Consider the following 19,923-nt stretch of genomic DNA (forward strand, 5'->3'; position numbering starts at 1 on the left):
TTAGATAAGCCGACACACGTGCAAAGGGCCCATAAGCTCAAGAAGGATTTAAACCATTGGTCCAAAAAATCTTTAATGCATGTACATGTACAAGATGCTCGTGTGGGGGGGTCGTAAATTTTGACAATTTGATTTTACGTGGGTATGCGCAACGGGCCCTTTTCCTAATTTAAGTGTTGGGCTTAGGCCTGAACTTAATTCGGATTTTCTTTTGAAGAGGCGTACAATTTAAATCCTATCATGATTTCCATGGGTGCCTGTTTTTCCAAGAAGGTTGTCTTCAAGAACGTACCTCTTTCCTTTTGGTTTTTGGGTTGTCTCTTAAAAGGCACCTGTCCTTTTCCAAGAGACATCATGTCTGTTACAATCCTTATATTTTTAAGAGACACCATGTCTCTTCCTTTTCTATAAATAGGTCATTTCAACATTGATTTGTTCATTCAATTTTTTTTTCTCTTATCTCATGTTTTAACTTGCATTCTGAATTTCTCATCGACATTTTCTTGAGAGTACAAATTTTACGTTCGGTTCGTTAGATGTGTAGATTGAAGTGTTGCCTCTGCACGTGTGATCGTTGTATCCTAGGAGACAATTATTCATTGATCCGTGGGCACTAAATTGCGGGAAGAAAATTGTCTTAAGGACATTGTGTTCAACACAAGCCTTGATCAATCTTTATTTTATTCACTTCTCGGGTATCTAACAAATAACAATATATCTATCATATATCATAAAAAAACGAAACGAAAACTCTAAATTCCAGGTTATATGGATTTACCTTTTATTTTGCTCAAGTAACAATTTAACTAAAAGAATAACATCTACGACTTTGATTTCTATCCAGATTCCTATCAGTTATAGTTCCAAAATCACAATCACACCCCTTCATTTTTCTTTAGGGGATTACACAATCATATACATTGCTAGACTCACTAATAAGGGCTACGCCAATCTTGCTTTAGCCCATTAATAAAATGTGCCAGATTTGGGTTATGTAACATTAAATTAAAATTTATGTTAGGCCATGCATTTCCCATTATTGTATCTACAAGTAGGTGGCACTAGCAAATGCATATATATTCAAAAATTAAGATTTATGCATGATAAAAAAATTTCTTATCCCGAGGCCCATCTTTGTCTCAATCCTTACTTCATAAAGGACATCTCTATAGACAATTTTCAACTTTACCGCAGTTTCTCTTTTACTCCCATTAACCCCAAAGAGGATGCCCGCCATGGGAAACTCTAGCTGGTGATTTAATATGCTACAAAGTTCTTTTTATAATTTAAAATTATAACTAAGGTGAGTTTGAAGTTAACCGTAATAAAAGATATTTTTGTAATTTACATAACATTTTAGGCTGTCCATTAAATTAAACATACCATAAGTAAGATGCATATTAGATCATTTTTTAAGAGTCCGGAGCATTATTTAAGTTTACTAGTTTAGTACACTTAGTCAATATAAAATTCATTTGAGTCTAGTTAAAGAGTTTTGATTCTTAGAATCAAGCCACGTACCTTGACTATTTCATACATTGACAACAAGGCTTAGAATAGTTAGGTGAGGCATCTAAGAAACTTAATCATCTATTAGTTGTCGAATTATGCCATGTCTTCTTGTCTTTAATTCGATTTACCTACGTGGAATGCACGTGGCATTTTTTTCCCCCTCATATTTTGGTTATTGGGCAAATGAATATGGACACGAACTCATTCATCCTTTCTCTGTTTACTCTCATATTAGTCACAACCCTTGCATATATCTCCTTAACTATGTCAAATGTGTCCATTCAGCACTCCATTCTTTCCTAATACTCACTAAATTAGCTCCGATGATTTTGGTATTTGAAATATAATTGGTCTCTGTTTTAAAGAACCCAAATGTTGAATAGATGATTCAGATGGATTGCAAGAAAGTAGCACCTGCAATTGTCAAGTGTCTCATTGCATTTACATCTCTATACCTCTGCTTAGTTATGATCTGAAATAATATTTGAGTTTGTATTATTGCTCTAACAACTAGTAGTGATTTGTTTGTGGTCTTCCCAAGTGAGAAAATTCACCTAATTTTGATTGAGCTTGTTGTCTAAACATTTTGCGATGTGTCGTCTCTATCACTTAGAGACTCTTTGGCATTTATTTCCTGGTTTCAACTATCATGAAGAAGCATTTGTAGTCTTTAATCAATCAAGGTACCAATGCAGATCCACAAATTTGAAATTCACCCATATCGATACAATGTTACATGTGCCATAAAACATACAATACAGGTGGGAATTGAAAAACTATTACCGACCAGCAAGAGCTAAAGCATCAGTAAGTAAAGAAACAGCCAACCAAACTTGCAAGCAAATTTGATGACCAGCCATAGATAAAGGGTTGATGTGTTAAACTGTTATCTCACTAGTAGATTGAAGAATACAATGATTAAAGGGTTGATGGAAGACAAATCCCTGATCTATTTGTGTTCAGCAAGAGGTTCTTACCTTTGGAAGTCAACAGAGATCGATCGGACCTCGAACAGAGCAAACAGGTACAGCATATTGGTTGCCTTAAAAGGAGATGGTGAAATCCCTCAGTCTTGTTTGCATTGCCAATAAAACAGCTACGAGTTTCATTTATAGTGTACATCGTCGCCTAATGGTAATAATAAAATCAATTATTATATGTTAAAATTTTATACTTCAAATATATATGCTACAAAAAAAAAAAAAAAATCAAAATTAACCAATACTCACAGTTGCTGAATTACCAAACTCTGTGGTTGAAATATCGTCGTAAGTGAGCACCTTCTCCATTGATTTCAGAAGGAGATGAAGTTGCTTAAGATGTCCCCATTTTGGTTGATTTAAGTTGCCCATATGATTCATTATTGGCTAACTAAGTATATAATTTACAAAATAATTTTTTATTTCATTTTATTTATATAAATTTTGGTGAATATTAACCATGTAATAATTTTGGAAAGTGCCTCCAAACTGAAAGAAACGAGCAATGGCAAATGCAAGATCTTCAGCAGTTCTGTGTGGATCTTTACCACCCCAATTCTTATACCTGAACTGAAAAAAAAAAAAACCCATTTTAAAATACCAATTTATTTATGATAATAAAATAAGTAAAAATAAATCAAAATAATAATAAACTCACCAGCCAGTCCAATTCTCAGTCCACATCTTTGGACTATTTGGATTATTAGGCTCAAAACCATCACAGTACCATCCATTGCAAGTGTTGATCTGTTTAGAAATATTAACATAATTTATATAACCTCTATGAGTAAATATAAATAAAATTAATTGTGAAAATATGCAAAGAAATGGTAATTAGTGATTATTTAGACTAAAACAATAATAAAATAAGTACCATTGGCTGAGGGGGCATCTTCCTGTTGGCACATAATCCATGGGACACCGATGGATATTTTTATGCACGAGTCCCTCCGTCTTAATTATTTTTAAGACAAATGAGCATAAACACAAGTGGAGGGATGACAGCCGACAACGATCATGAGCAACCAGCCACACGTGTTAGTTATTCCATGCCCTGCACAAGGCCATGTGATGCCTCTCATGAAACTCTCATGTTGCTTGGCTGATAGAGGGTTCAAGATCGCATTTGTGAACACTAACGGCATCCATGCTAGAGTCATCATGGCAGCTTCACCAGTGAAGGAAAATGAGGTTGGAAAGATATGTTTAGTTTCCATTCCAGATGGGCTTACACCAGAAGAACGGAGTGATTCCTTGAAGAAATTTGACACCATCCCTAAAACCATGCCGGCCCAATTAGAGAAACTTATTAGGAAGATCATCAAATCTAGTAGAAGTGAGAAGATTGCATGTGTCATCGCCGACACAACCGTAGGATGGGCGACCCCAAATTGCATTTTCCAAATAAAAATAACATTGTCCAAATTTGATGGACTTATATCCTCATGATTGTGTATACAAGGTAAGCATCATCTTTATGCAAATAACATTGTTACTAGTGGTAATAGCATGACATGCATTGAGATTACTTTAGAGGCTTCTAACAATGAAGTAATGACACTCATTCCATACCCACAGCACCTCACCCAATTTTCAAGCCTCAATACATTGGGATCTAGACAGTCTTAAGGTTTTCAAATTAGTTTCAAGCTTTCAAGGCAACAGCCTAACATATTGAATCAGCAATCTGAAAATTTTCGTTAAGCGTTAAGCACAACTTTAATGCAACTATAAGATAATGGGATATATATATATATATATATATTTTTTTTTTAATTGATTATTTAATTTATCTACTTGCAAACTAAAATATGGGATTTTATACTCGAACACTTACCTCACTTTGAGAGCAGCAGTGGCAGTGCACTGTACCTGGATGCTATAACCAGTGCAGCCACAATATATTTTTTCATTTGAGATGGCAAGGCACTTAACATGTTTGTTGAAGTTTATGTTCTTTGGAACTCCACCCCACTTATATACCTGCAAACAAAGAATTTGATTAAGGAAGCGTACTTGTTTCAATTGTTCAAACAGCATCCCACTACAGGAAAATAGGGCTATAGCGACGGTCGCGACCGCCGCTATAGGTAAACAAACCGTCGCAAAAGCATCTAACAACAGCCAAGGAGACCGTCGGTAGTCGTCGCTAATAATCCCATCGCTAAATGTTATATCGACGGCCAAAACAGAAACGTCGTTAGGTACATGACTTATAGCGACAGCCGCTATTGGCCGTCGCTATAAGGTAGTCTTTTTAAAAAAAATAAAAAAAAGTTATTCTTCAGCCGCGGTAAAAGCTTTTGAAAAAAATAAATTTAATTTTACACCAGCCCCCTCATTTATTGTTGAATATTGGTGATATCCTATGTTTTGAAATTGATGACCACAACCCCAACTATCAATATGAAAAGAACCAAATGCCCTCTCTATTAGAGCTCATTGTGTTACTATTACAGACTGATAAAAATTCTCACAGAATCCAACTCACACACACACATAATAAAATGGTCACCGGAATCCAACTCACGCACAGGCACGCGTGCACACACACACTCCAACTCACACAATATGAGCCCTTCACCCTCTCTCTCTCAGCTTTCCATCTCAATATCAATCAACTTAAAAGAAATAGAAGGGAAAAAAAAATTAAAAAAACTCTGCATTCAAGTTGACCTCTTCAAGAAAATCATGCTTCAGATTCAGAGTCAGAGGAGTTCAAACCAGAGGAAGTATCATCACAACTACTCACATAGGAGTTGGGCAACAACAGAAGTTTCTGTTGTCGAATCCCTTAGCACGTATTCAAGGACGGCTTCAATTTCATGTACTGCACAAGAAAACAAACATGGCCAATATAAGTAAAAATATGCAACACAGTGTATATACGATTAACCAAACAACTTCAACTAAATCAAATGGAAAACACCGAGTGATGAGGATTCAGTACCTCCTTGTAGAACTCATTGATCTCTCCTCCTCTGTCAGACATTCCACTTCAGAATTTTCCTTCCACCCAAGTAATCGAAGCAATGCAACCTCCTTCTCATCCGAATCAACAACTTCAAAGCCATTTAAGTGCTTCTCTCCATTGCTATGGCATTTCTGAGACTCTTGACAGGCATCACCATTATTGGCAATGTTAACTGCTGTCTCAGTTGACCAATCCAGACAAGAGGGATCTGACGAAGGAGATTCACAACTCTGAGGGCTAACAGGAACAGTAGCAACCTTTGTGATCGATTCCCCGGACCTTTCCAAGGCAGTTGATGACAATACAGGACTTGGATCTGAGGCAGTAGAAGAAACGTTTATTGAACTTTTCTTCCTCATGAGATTGAAGAACTCATTACGGCTCTGGGTTTGAGACGTAATGGGCCTCTTCTCCATGGAAGATGTCCTGGTGGCAGCAGTAAGCTTTTGGTTGTTTGGGCTCCTAAGAGGTGGTGCAAGAAGAGCCGAAGGAGCAACTGTAAATGGATTATTTGCTACTCTGCCACCGGCATTTGTTGGACTCAAACCGTCCTTGGAAGTAGGTGAGATGCCATTATTCTCTCGTGTAGCTTTGAGGACCTGAAGCTTTCCAATGTGGAATGATTTTGTAACATCAGATCTGGCAGCTCCGCCATGATTAACAAGTTGTGATGATGATGATAGCTGTTGGTTCCCAATCTTGGAAGCCAGACTCATCTCACTTTTGGATGTTACTTTGGGTTTTGATTTATCTGAATTCAAGACCTGAAAAAGAAATTAGATGGTGTTTATCCATTTTGACAATATTGTATTTATCAGCCTAAAACAAGAAATAGATACGGTTTTTGACAAGGTAAAAAAAGGCATACCTGTTCGATTAGGACAATTAGTTTCAATGTGTGCAATAATGGTGATGGAAACGAAAAATGGTGAGTGGATCAGCCGTAAGTTCATTTCTTTTTTGCACTAACTATTAATAGAGTTACACACAAAATAAAATGAAATAAAACAGAAGTTATTGATGGCTTTACTCCTCAAATTCTATAAGCAGATGATGCCATGTTTCTTGATGAAACTAGAGATGAAGTAAATGCAAATCTGGACTCTGAAGGGACAACATATAAAATAAAGATTTTAAGATGGGAGAGTACAAAATATAACTAGTGCAACTTTGACAATGACACTCAAAAGGAAGATGTGTTAGCGAAGATCAACAGGAATGGAATACCCCAAAGCCACCACTTCGATCATTAGGTTCAATGAGCGATAAAGAAGGAGAGATTGGTAAAGATGTTAGCCACAAAATTAGTGTTAGGTAACTAAAGTGAAGACATCCTATAAGATGTTAGCCTCAAGGGCACTGATCTACCCCTGAAATATCCATAAAGGAAGACGGCATTACAGATTTACAGTATCATACTTATAGTGGTGATTCATTCAAGACTTACAAGTAAATATAGAATATTTCAGTATTGTGGTTACTTGTTTAGCTCCTATAAGTAGATATAGAATATTTCAGTATTTTGGTTACTTGTTTAACTCACAAAATGGAAAATAAGAATAAGAAGAAGAAAAAAATCTTGCCTCTAGAGCAGCAGATGCTCCATTCCTTTCCATTTGAATCTTACCTTCCGCTCTCGAAGCAGTCCAATAGAATTAACGAGCGTTGCTTCCATTTGTTTGAGTAGGACCGGATCATTAACAGTTTCAGGATTAGTCCAATGGCTGCAAGTATTTTACCAATCACAATTATAACCAAAATACTGAAGTGAAAGAAGTGCAACCCAAAAAAAGGGCCTCTATGCTACCATATCCTTCGAGCAAAGGCTAACAAAGGACAAATAATCAAGATAAAACATTTTCGCATTCGAAACACGTTGAATTGCACACGAAAAAGAATGAAATAAATACTGACTTATACAGATGAAGATCATGTCTATAAATGTCCATTGTAATTTTTGGCATCCCTATTGATTCAGGATCCTCACACAGGAACCCTCTTGCTTCTGTACCTATCTAAGAACTGCATAAAGAGAAACAAGCAAATCCCAATTTAGACAGGGTATAGGCTTCATTATGAATTTGATGGACACTGCAGTGGACTAAGGGCTGTCAATGTATTGGATTAGATAAAAAGTCTAATCTGTTCCAATATGATAACTACAGAATGGTGTCCCATTCCTATTGCAAGATACATTCATAGTGACAAAAATCTTTACACAGTAGGACACACATTAAAAACAAAAAGAAGCATAAAGAGAGAAAAAAAATAGAAAATATGGAGTCGTGGACGACAACATCCTTGCAATTTCTGTTTGTTTGAGTATCACCATAGTTGATAGAAAAAAAGTTTACATTTGTTATTAAGATTAAGATAAGAGATGTTAACACCACCAAAAAAATTGGATTAACTAGAAGCACTAAACAAGAAGCTCACTTCTTTTTTTATAGCTTTTAAGACCAGAACTAAGAAAACATAACTGACACAAAAAGAGTTGGCTAAGATTGTTTTAGATCATTATTGTTAGAATCATAGTTTAAATCATCATACGATTTAAGAATGTACTGGCCGATACAAACAATTATTTGAATCCTCCTATGCAAAACCTATCTAAGATCAAATTTTCAATGAATGTTCGGTTTTTCTTGAAATGTTCTGGAAATGTCTCAGAATGTTTCAATAGAAACATTCCAAGGCAAACCAAAACATAATAAAACCAAATCAAAAATGAGGATCACTTTCTTTGTGACCCTCCTAATTATAGTTTCCAACCGAAATTGAACCATGAATTCTATGAGTAACATGTCAATAACAATGCCTGAGCGAACAAAACAATATGCAAGTTAACTAGAAGAGGCTTTATGATAGAGGAATAAAAATAAAGGCTAGAAGTCAGAATATATTAAGAGCAATGTAAGCCTGGCCTCACATAGTTTCAGCAATTCTGTCTATGAACTATGACCACATGAGTTTATACGACCCTTGTTTATGTAAATAAAACTAACGCTGGCATTTAAATCCATTGTAGTATTTTTCAATTCCTAGAGGTACAGAGGTACTTTCAATTCCCATCATGTAGGTCACCAATTTATATTGTTTTCTAGTTTTCATTATGTTTTCTTTGCAAAAAATCCATCTTAAATTGGTTTGCTGGACTTGAAAATTTATTGTCATGTATACAACATCTAATTGATTATTCAACTATGAAAGACACTAAATATGTAACTCAAAAATAAAAAGGCCCGAAACAAATTGGAATGTGTAGAAGGATAAAAGTAAAATACTATAGAAGTTGGGTTCAAACATAAACAAATGAGTCCACAAGAATGCTGGACAAGGATCTTTCAGCATTAACAAAATTTGTTAAAAAATGAAAAAAAAAATAAAAAATCTACAAAGACATATTGCTTGATGATGTTCAATAAATTAAATCCAATACCTCTTTAGGATCTCCTAACATCGAGACAATGGCAGTATCAATAGCATCTTGATTTTCCAATCTTGAAGCTCTAGCAGCCATCAGTACAACCATATCCTTGACAACACCTTTTGCAAAAACCTGTGGCAACATAATAATTTCTTGCAAATCCAACCAGAAACTTCACTCTAAACTCAAATACATGTTCGAACTCTTCGAATTCATAATCGAGAACACAGATTCAGCCACAAGGACAATAATGTCATCAATTTAATTGGTTTGATAGAAAAAAATCAATATCTGAGTTCAAATTCAACTGGAAAAGGTACAAATCATGAAGAAATCCAATCATTAAAGCTCAATTAAGTGTGACAGAGGTAGGTTTCGAATGCAGAATCACATACCTAGAAGAAAATTTTCTGCTATTTTGAGATCTAAATGGTTTGTTGAATCCATCCCTCTAACTTCGAAAATCACACAACGTGAGTCAAAAATCGAAACCCTAATGTAATTTAATTAGGGTTTGAGACTGTGGCAATGGTGGCAAAGATTCTCAGGTCACTGATCGAGAAAAGAAAGAGAAATTGGAGAAAATCCAAAATGAACATACAAAAATACAGAGAAGAATCACAGAAAAAATAAAATAAAAAATTCTTACCCGATTTGCAGGATTTTTTGGCGATGGTGGCAGCAAACACTTCGAACCTCGAAGAGAGAGAGAGAGAGACAGAGAGAGTTATAAAAAAAATGAGAGAGAGGCGATGGTCGCAGCAAAAAGACTCTTCGAACCTCAAACGAGAGAATACCGTAACGACGGATGAGTTAATAAGTTGTCGGTAGCTACTCTACTGCGACGACTAGGGGCTGATTGTCGCTAATTTTCGTTGCTATACGTCTAATTTCCTGTAGTGACCCTTACCTAAAATGCCCTCAAAATAATTATTTTCCACAAAAAAGCTAAGAATTTCTATGGGCACTCCAACTTTTGCTTATTACACACTGATTTCTTAAATCATTTATCACACCCTAATTAAAGATTAAAACACACTCTTCAAACATCACAAAGGAAAATATGCAATCAAACACCTAAAAATTATTATATTTTTCATGCCCAATCAATCAATCTGACCCAGAACTGTTTCTTTGATAACTAAGTTTAATGGATTTACGTACCATGTGCAGGAGAGATTGGTGGTGCATCTGGGATTGTAGACGGAAGAGGAGGGGTTACCGATGCCTTGGGTGTTGCTGGAGGGTCTGCTGTTACATTCATCGCGCCTGTAGCATTTCTTGATGTTGCAGGAGGTGATGCTGCTGCACCCGGCGCTGCACGTGGAGGATTTCTGCTAATGGTAGGATCGGGAATTGTTGCACAATTATGGCCGTTATTGCAACCATTGTTACTTATATCATCACATAAAGATTTGGGTAGATTGATGATGATGATGATCAAGTAGAAGAAAATATTAAGTTTGATGAGATGAAGAAAGAAATGGAGATGAATTTGCTTCATTTTGAAACAGACTCATAAAAGATAGGAGAGTGAGTGGAGATGTCTAATCTTTGATGACTTATAATTAGATTGAATGTGGAAGAAAGAAGAACGAACTCATATTGTAATGGCCAGTGGGACCCTGACGCGTTGAAATTAAATTAAAGCTAGAATCATTGTGTCAAGACTCAAGACTCAAGGCTAGAGGAGTCTTCATGGTTTATGGATCCATGATGACTTCTGGAAATCCCTAGGGTGTAACCTTCTCATTTCAGCCATTCGTTTGATTGATCAATTCACGAAGCAGGTATTTTCCAAAGGAAAAGGTGAAAAAGAAGAGAGGCAAAGAGTTAAGATTGAATTAATAAATCTAATTGTGCGAGAAAACAATGATGATTTAGATACATGCAGTTCGCTGGATTTTGGTTAATATTTGGAACACCCTGACCCCCTTGACCATCCTCTTTTTGAACTACCATTCCCTTCAATCACTTGCTAATTAGAAACAAGTGTAATGATTTTCTTACTCAACTGTAACAAACTAACTCAAAAACTCACTGACTTGGCTTGTATAAGAACCAAAGAATTTTTTCCCTCGTGATTCACAACTACACATGCCATGTCAATGAGTTTTAGAGTTATTCTGTCTGGTTGAGTTAGAAAATCGGCACTCTAAAAGGAATCGTGTTAAATCAACCCATCAAAACATATACGGTCTTTATGTAGCTGACGTGGCAAGGGCACCGAACCATAGATCTTTGTCTTTGGGATACACAAGGAAAAATATCAACGATTCTATGCCCTTGCCACGTCAACTGCATACAGACTGCGTATGTTTGTCGCGTCAATATTGTTGTAGGATTCATAGTTAATATTATTTATTGGGTTTTGTTGGGAGTAAGATTTGAAGTCAAGATCATCTTTTTTCTTGAGTGTGGTGGCGTAGGATATTTCCATTTCTGGTGAAGCTTTAGCTAAAAATGTATTTTCATTATTTGTGATAGTTGAATAGTTAAAGATTCTTTGATTTGCTTTTTCTTGAGAGTTGTAGAAATAACTCTTTAAATATTTAGTCCCACATTGGATAAATATAAGACTTGTCCCGACGTGCATGCATATAAAGGCCTTAGGCACTATGGGACTACAGCTCAATGTGTTTGAGTCAACATGTTGAAAACCTTAGTGCAAGTGTGAATGCCATGGGCGTAGGGAGGTGCAAATCTCGGATCTAAGTCTCACGTGATAGGCCCATTTTTACTAAAATTTGTTTGGTTATTTTTTACTTTATTCATCTCGACCGTTGATCAAGCTAACCATTAGAGAGAATGTGTGTTAACCATTTGAATCCTCCAACGTTCAGAAACGATATCATCTTAAGGAGATGGACAACGGCTTCTCCTTGCCCCAGTTACTTTATCAAACCCATAAATTCATTTCATCTCTTCTTATTGTCCGATTTAATATAACCTAATTCTAATTCAGATTTATACATTAGGTCCAACAGATTTATCATTAGTCAATTAAAAACCACTATTTTTTTAGTAGTGATAAATTGACGTTCTAAAACTAGTGTTTTTAGTCACTCTTAACATGACAATACATAAAATCATAAAACGTTTTCTCCAGGATACACAAGGAAAAGGTTTATAACTCTATTCACATGACATGTCAAAAGCATTAGTTTATCATTAGTTTTATTTTTTTTTTCTCCAATAGACCTTTGGCTTCAACTTTGGGTTTTGGTGACAAGATCACTACTTGTTCTTAATACATTTTGATAAATATATTAAGTGATTTTCTCTTTTATTTCTTATTTTTAAAGTGATGGAAAGGAAAATAAAATTTCATTGGGAGAATTGTGTAGATACGAGGGCTTTGAAACCTTTGGGGAGGTTTTTGAGTTCATCAATACAAGTTTGAATTGGCACCATGGAAAAATTTTATAAAATTTTATTTTTTGGCTTGTAGTGACTCACATATCCAAAAGTCGAGGCTCTAACTTGCCCTTATGATCAAATGGCTTAAGTTAAGTTCAATGATTAAAAAAATTGCAATGTGTTCCAACAAAAGTTGATTGGTTTCTTTTTTGAAAGCCCTTGTGATTTTGTAGATTGATGCTCATGTTGAGATATGGTTGTATGATAACATGGGTTCAAGAGTTGACTATGATGTACTATGGTTGTAGGAGTTGTGTTTATATCTCGAGTTTCTCAAGTCTTGGACTCTTTGTAAATTTTCTTGACCCAATGGTTATTGGGTGAGTGGCTCTAATCGTCATACTTTTAAAATTGAGTGGCTCCTCACTTATGTATTTGTGAAGTTAAGTGTTAAGTTATGTCTTATATTATTGTATATGGAGAGTTGTCGTGGATCCAACTTAGATCTTTTGATGATCCATTAACGGTCCGCATGACCCGTTTAATTGGTAATGTGTGGGGTTTCCCCACTATTACCGGGGTTCCAGAGGCTTTGCCCTCGAGCAAAATATTGTACCTATTTGGTTTGGTTTTGGATCCAACCCGTTAACCTCTTTGTAACCCTAAGTATATAAAGGGTAAGAGATGAAACCCTAAACGGATGTGAGAGATATACGATAGGCAGAGAGAAATTGTAATTTAGTTCTTCTTTGGTTATCATAGTGAAATCGTCATTTTTCACCTGTGGACATAGGTCGATACTTTGATCGAATCGCGTATATCTTGTGTTTTGTGAGATTTTTGTGTTCTTGTTGATTTATACTTCGAATCTTAGGGTTATTTCTAACATTAAGAATATAAAATAAAGAGGGTATTAAATTTAATCTCAAATCCAATATTACTTACTTAAATTAAAATCAAGATTGTCTAATTCATGAATGTCCTCGCCTTACTAAACATATTATTTTATTCATCATTTTTTTGTTTGAATCCATCATTTGCCATTAACTCACATGTGTCATCATCTAAACAACGATATATAGTGAAAGAATAAAATTATTTATGGGGCTTTAACCTGAGCAGCTAACTCGAAGTCAACGCGGGCTCAACCCGATTGATGGGGGAGCATGAGTTGGTTTATATGGAAAATGAGTTAAGCCTAAGCTAGGAAATTTCAATCTGAATTTTAAATCCAATGCTATATATTTACATATAAATATTTTAATTTAATTAAAAAAAATACTAATTTTCTCTTCCTAAATATATTTGTAAAATTGAGATATTTTCTTTCTACATTTTAAGTTATTGCTATTGCAATATTGTATGTATATGTATTTTACAGGTTTTTGAAGATGAAGAGTTGTTTTTACATAAATTTTGATGAGAAAAAAATAAATAAATAAAAAAAGGCTCCAAGAATGACAAATCACAATGGTGTATGCTCTCATCTCAATCGTTTCTTTGATGGGGATGATCCTGAAAGTTGCCAAAAAGGCAATAAAGAAGAGTCAAGTATCCAAGACCACGAAATTTTGACTTTCGATGCCAAACACAACACTAACGTGTAGTGTCAAAACAATTGTGACTTAGAGAAAGCCCTCTGAATTTGGCTGGTCAAAGATTCACTATCATTCCATTGTAGCCGAATGTTGTAAGCCACCTAACAATTTCCAATTGGCCATAATACCCATCGTACGTAAATTATGACTAGTTTCATGAGGTCCATCCAGAATATGATGGCCCTAAGCCCTTGAATCTGGATTTGATCAGCAAAAATCAACGGCCCAAAGCCAGTGAATCTGGTATGCCAAAGTGCATTCGATAGTCTTGGGCAGCCAAACCTGAACCTACACGTGCAACCAAACAAAAATTATAGGGTAATTTACCAAAAAGTACCACAAATAACTTGTTTTACTAAAACGATAAAATTTGAAACAAACAATATTTTATTATCAAAAATGTCCTTTCATCATCTTTCTTATAATATAATTATAATACACACATCCCCTGTTTAAGTGGTGTTGGATTGGCAATTTGATAATCCGTGTGGGCCCAACGATCTTTAGTAAGATTTCAACATAAGTGGGGCTAGTCTTTGTTTATTAGAAAGAAAGGTTTAGTAAGTACAAAAATCGATAAAGTAGAATGGACCAGATTGGTCTCTCCCGTAAATGTTTCTTTATAATTCTATGGCAATGAGAAAGCCTACAAAATTATTAATCCGCAGCCCTCTTACCTATAAAGTTGTCGTCTTTCTTGACCGTCAAAAGTTTGTAAGCTCTAAATGAAGTGATGTACATTTGGATAAATCCGAATCAAATTTTCGGAGTTTGGTCCGAGTTTAATTAAAATCAAGAACAGACCGAAAGTTTTGGGCTGGGGTTCTGTTCGAGCTCAAGTCTCAAACATCATAATCAAACCAAGACTGAACCAAAATTTTCGGATAAATTTAGAATTCAGATTCGGCCCGAGTTCAGGTAAACCCGAATTTTTTGAATTTGAAATTTGAAGTAAAACTGTTGTAATTTTGAATTATGTTTTAAAAAATGGTTCCAATTTTTTTATTCTGGTCGATTCAATTTAACATTTCAATATTAGCCTATATAAGTTTATAATACATAATACATAAGTTTATAAATATAAATCAATAAATTTATATATATTTATACAACTTATAAATATGTATCTAAATAATTTATATATATTATATAACTATATAACTTAAATATATTTATATAAATAATTTATTTTTATGATTATATAAATTATATAACTTATAAATAACTATATAACTTATACTTTTAAATATATCACAAAATGAATAAATTAAAATTGGATCTTAACTCTTGTATTGATGAAATTGTAAAATTACATTGAGTACATTATATTAATTATAAAAGTAAATTATAAAATTAAACTAATTATGATTATAAAGATGGAGAGGCACTGTATCACAATAGTATGAATACATCATATCTATCATATGTACAATTAAACTCAAATAAATAATAAAAAATCAAATCAAATTTGCAATTCATCTAATGATTATTCTAATCATATTTCTTCATTTTGTTGTTTTCCTCTTTCGTCTTACCACCAATCCTTTAAATAGATTAAAACTTCTAATGTATCCAGAACTAAACGACTTCTATATTGAGATAAGATTCCCCCACCCATACCATCTGTTGATTTTGAAGTCACAATAAATTCAAAAATTGTTAGTAGATCGCATGCCATCATAAATAACACGCAATATTACATACTATAATTTTTCATGATATCAAAATTCAAATAACTTTGTAATTCGAAAGTTTGATTATGATCGCTAAAAGTTATAGGTGCTCTTAATAAAAGTTAAAGAAATGTATATTTGAAACTAGAAGATGATGATGCTATATTAGAATTAGTCATATTATTAGTATTAATTAAATCATATCTAATTTCATAAAGTTTATAAAATTTGAATATATTTTTTTATATTTCAACTTCAACATCAAGATTATTATTTAAATTAAAAATAAGTTGTAAAACCTTAGTTTTACATTTAAGATTCATAATTGAAGAAAATGTTAAATTATATGGAATAGTTTTTCAATATTTATTAAATTTGTAATTCATTTATGTGTCATTGTTATTATTAAAATTAAAATTATATATATATGTATTAGACAAACATTTTTGACAAAGCATTTTGTCTTTTATGGGTTAAATTTTTTGGCATTTGCTGATTTTTTGTGAGGATGATCTTTATGATGAGAAAATCATCATTACAAGTTTTGAAATTTCTAACCCTAGTTTATAAGATGAAGAATCGTGAACCGTTAGTTTGTAACCACTTTTCATGGGGTTAGATGTTTTAGAATTGGTTGATTTTTTGTAAGGATGATCAACCGACTATAGAGATCATCCTCACAAAAAATCATTCCATTTTGAAACTTTTTAGTCATTTAAGACAAAATTTTGTCTAGAACAAGCTAGGATTTTGGTTGTTGATCCCTTCCCATATATGTGAGCTTGCACACAAAATTCAACAGATATATCATATTTTTGTCTTGAAGAAGTTTTTGTAATTTTAGTAAAATTTTGAAAATAATTATAAATATTAGATGTATTATCCTAATTTATTTTTTTTATAATTGTCTTACTATGTATTTCTTCTAAAATTATTTTTAATAGATTTTTCTAATAAATTATGTATTGTAACATATAATAGGTGGACTTCCACCGATGCAACGCATCTCATGATAATCTAGTATGTTAACGAGGGATGGTTATAGGCTTATAGTATTATAATGTTTTTTTTTTTTTTTTTTAATTGAAAAGATAAAACCAAATAACTTCGGCCTAGTGACTTGGTTTGAAGGCCCAGTTAAGATGACAAAAAAGACAGGTTCAATCTCGTCCCCCCCTCCCCTTTTTTTATTTATTTTTTTAATAAAATAAAGCAAAGACTGATTCTGCTGTCCACTATTAAAGGTATGGGGGTTGGTGATGGTCGTCAACATTTCAAGAGGAAGGCATTGGATATTACTTTTAGGATCAAATTGACTTATTACGTGGGCATACTTACCATTACAAGGACCTACTTTAGTCATCACACATCTCACGTTGAGACTTTTGATAACAGGCTGATTGTTTATATATTAAAATAAAAAAACACGTTTTTATTTAAAGCACATCTTGCACCTCTGTGGATTAAAATGATAAAAAATATATATTTTTTTAAACACACTTCCTATTTTTAATATGGGATTCGACAGATAATAGAATTTGATGATTCATAAATGTAGAAATATAGGATTTGATGATAATATCTTAATGCTATGATTTTTTTAGTTTTTAAATGTATTATGTTGAACAAATGATACATTTTTGAGTAAAGTTTTTTTTATATCATAATATGTATAATTATGTTAGAAATGATGTTACATGGGAAACATAGAATAAATTAAAATAAATGTCTTATCTATTATTTTAATCAAAACGTCTTATCTATTATTAGATATATACAATTTTTTCATCATTTTTAATATATTTCTTTTATGTTTTATGTATCATCGGTTCTTTTTTTTTTTTCTTCTACGTTTTTTCTAAAGTTTTCTCTTAACATTTTAAACCCATACTCTGACTTCGTGACTATGCATATATCTACATGCAGATACATACTCATCCGTCGAATAGTAGAGTTATGTCCCAAAAGTTTTTTGGCATATACTGATGAAATGTTAGTCCTTACATTATAGTAAAATATGGATATAGCAACAGGCTTTGATTGTCACTATAGGGGAAAAACTGTTGCAAATATATATAGCATTAGCCACGCCGGTCGTTGCTAAAACCTCTAACGCTATGTGTATTATCGATGGCCAACTATTCATAAAATTGTCGCTATATATGGGACCTATAACGACAGCCGCTATTTGCCGTCGTTACAAGATATTTTTTATATAAAAAAGTTAGGTCTTTAGTTATGGTTGTGACTGTCGCTATAGGGTATTTAAAAAAAATATATATATTAGGTATTTAGCTATGAAAACTTTTGAAAAAAATATTTAATTTTACACATGCCCCCCTTAGATGTTGTTGAATATTGGAGATACCCCTATGTTTTGAAATTGATGACCTAGACCCCAACTAGTAACATGAAAGACCCAAATGCTACTTGTCTTCAACTTTCATAAATCTAACTATTTTCTGAATCACCTGTTGTAAATTATCTATTGTTAGAAGTTAAAATAAAACAATTATGCAAATATAACTACCGGTCCAAATTCTAGTTTACAATTTAAAATTATCGAGAACCCATTATTAGGATTGATTTCAAATGCATTTTTCAAGTCCAACTCAGCTAGTCCAAATCAAGTGTCTCCATGTATGCTTTGGCTCTTCGGAAAAGCGCTTTTACATTGCTAGCTTCAAGCTTCAATACTTGTTTTGAAATAAAACAAAATAACTTTGATGCGAACTAATCAGATGGAAATGTAATCAAGATTACCATTGAGCACAATTTAGCGGCTTCACTAAATTCCTTCAACTTAAGTTTGCATGCAGCATTGTTCAGATTGCAAGAGACTTTGAAAAACATCCTCAGGTTCTTCTACTCTTTATTGAAAGTGCTATTGAAATATATGTATTTTGCAACCTAACCGAAGGAGAAATGTTTCAATAATTTATTTAGACAGCAATTGTGATTCCGAATGTTAAAACAATGTAACTATGCAGTATCATTCTTAATTAATTGTCTTTCAAGACTAAAATAATTATTAGGAAGAACAAATGGAAAAGAAAGATTTACGATAAATTTTTTAGTGAAAAAAATAACAACCATTTAAACTGAACAAAGGTTAAGATCATCAAAGATAGGCGGGTGATGAGATATATAAATCAATATAAAAACACTATTCAACCAATACTCAATGATGCTTCCCTTCATTTCTTAGTCTTTAATGTCAATATCATTAATAAAATGACTCTTCATCTTCAAAGAAATCTATGCATACTATATATATATATATATATATATATATATATATATATAGCAATGGACTCAAATAGAAAGAAAAGACAAAAAATATTTTTTTCTTAGTTATAGGAAAAAATAATTTAAAAAATATATAACTAATATGGACTATTTATATATTAGCATATAACATCAGGTTCAGGTTGAGTTGGGTTTGCCCGAACCCTCAAGTCGAATTGAGATTAGGTTGAGATATTCTAACCTAGGCTCAACTCATCTTCTACATAACTCAGCCCAGGCTCACCATCAATCAGGTTAAGGCCGGTTGAGTTCAACCCAAACCGCCCAAGTTGCAGCCCTAGTTGTAGCAGTGGTTGGGGGGCTATATCATGTCAAACACCAACCCCACTAAGAAAATCAGCATGATCTCGAGGGTCCATACAAAAAAACAATAGTGTGAAAAAGCTATTAAACTAAGTAATGAGTGGCTAGATGCTCTTCAGGATGAACTTCCATGTACGAGTCGAAATCCAGTAAAGTGTCTCATTCCTATAAATAAGTAAGAACGGTGTCTACGTATAAAGAAGGAGATAGAGCCATCGTGGAAATACTCAAAATTGTCAAGGAGATTCAATTATTACAAAATTCATTTACTACTTGTATCTTCGAATTCTTTTAGAGAGAAACTATAACAGGGCTAATGATCATTTAGCTCGGTTAGGGACCTATGTTGATCAACTATTTATAGTTGGAGAGGAAGACAATACTCCTCAAGAGCTTCATAGAATTTTAGAGGAAGATCTCACTTGTAACTAAGCATTGCAACCTGGGCGGGTTGGAGGGTAAACTCAGGCTCAACCCAAGTAGCAGAAGTCACAAGCCCAACTCAACTCAATCTGGCCATGAGGCCTAGGATCACTAACCCAAGCTTGAAATTCTAAAATCGGATTGAGTTGTAGTTAGCCCAAGTTTAAATAAGTTTGGGTGGTTTGCTTGGGTTGGGCAGGTTAGACTTGTTGAATAACCCTATTTGCATTTTGGTTAGCAAATAAATTTAATATTTTTAAACAGATATACAAAATAAAAAACAAAACTACTATTAAATAAAATCGCATATAACCCTTAAATCCATCGTTGAGAGGATATTTAGAGAAACCATAATCAATCAAAG

At 33.5% G+C, this 19,923-nt stretch overlaps 1 protein-coding gene and 1 long non-coding RNA gene across 10 annotated transcripts; both read right to left on the minus strand.

The window, feature by feature from the left end:
* Positions 1–1,414: 1,414 nt before the first annotated feature.
* On the minus strand, positions 1,415–4,325 carry LOC147394378 (uncharacterized). 2 transcript variants are annotated; one of them, XR_015181885.1, is made up of 4 exons: positions 3,367–4,325; positions 3,151–3,239; positions 2,742–3,057; positions 1,415–2,640 (listed from the first exon to the last, which is right to left on the minus strand). It is a non-coding gene; the product is annotated as an uncharacterized LOC147394378 (long non-coding RNA). The 2 variants fall into 2 exon arrangements; XR_015181884.1 differs by having other exon boundaries at positions 2,742–3,062; positions 3,367–4,324.
* A 570-nt stretch (positions 4,326–4,895) lies between these two features.
* Positions 4,896–9,814, minus strand: LOC147394379 (uncharacterized). 8 transcript variants are annotated; one of them, XM_086454595.1, is made up of 7 exons: positions 9,543–9,797; positions 9,289–9,445; positions 8,906–9,025; positions 7,381–7,488; positions 7,094–7,190; positions 5,443–6,230; positions 4,896–5,322 (listed from the first exon to the last, which is right to left on the minus strand). In XM_086454595.1, the coding sequence occupies exons 4-7, from the start codon at positions 7,428–7,430 to the stop codon at positions 5,316–5,318; spliced, it is 942 nt and encodes a 313-aa protein (XP_086310721.1). In that variant the 5' UTR covers positions 7,431–7,488; positions 8,906–9,025; positions 9,289–9,445; positions 9,543–9,797; the 3' UTR covers positions 4,896–5,315. The 8 variants fall into 8 exon arrangements, 7 of the variants coding, with proteins under 7 accessions (XP_086310721.1, XP_086310722.1, XP_086310720.1 ...); XM_086454596.1 differs by lacking the exon at positions 9,289–9,445 and having other exon boundaries at positions 8,906–8,975; XM_086454594.1 differs by lacking the exon at positions 9,289–9,445.
* Positions 9,815–19,923: the final 10,109 nt, after the last annotated feature.

This window comes from Akebia trifoliata, chromosome 9 (assembly GCF_017979445.1).
Source record: "Akebia trifoliata isolate Shusen 1 chromosome 9, ASM1797944v1, whole genome shotgun sequence".
Taxonomy (NCBI): domain Eukaryota; kingdom Viridiplantae; phylum Streptophyta; class Magnoliopsida; order Ranunculales; family Lardizabalaceae; genus Akebia; species Akebia trifoliata.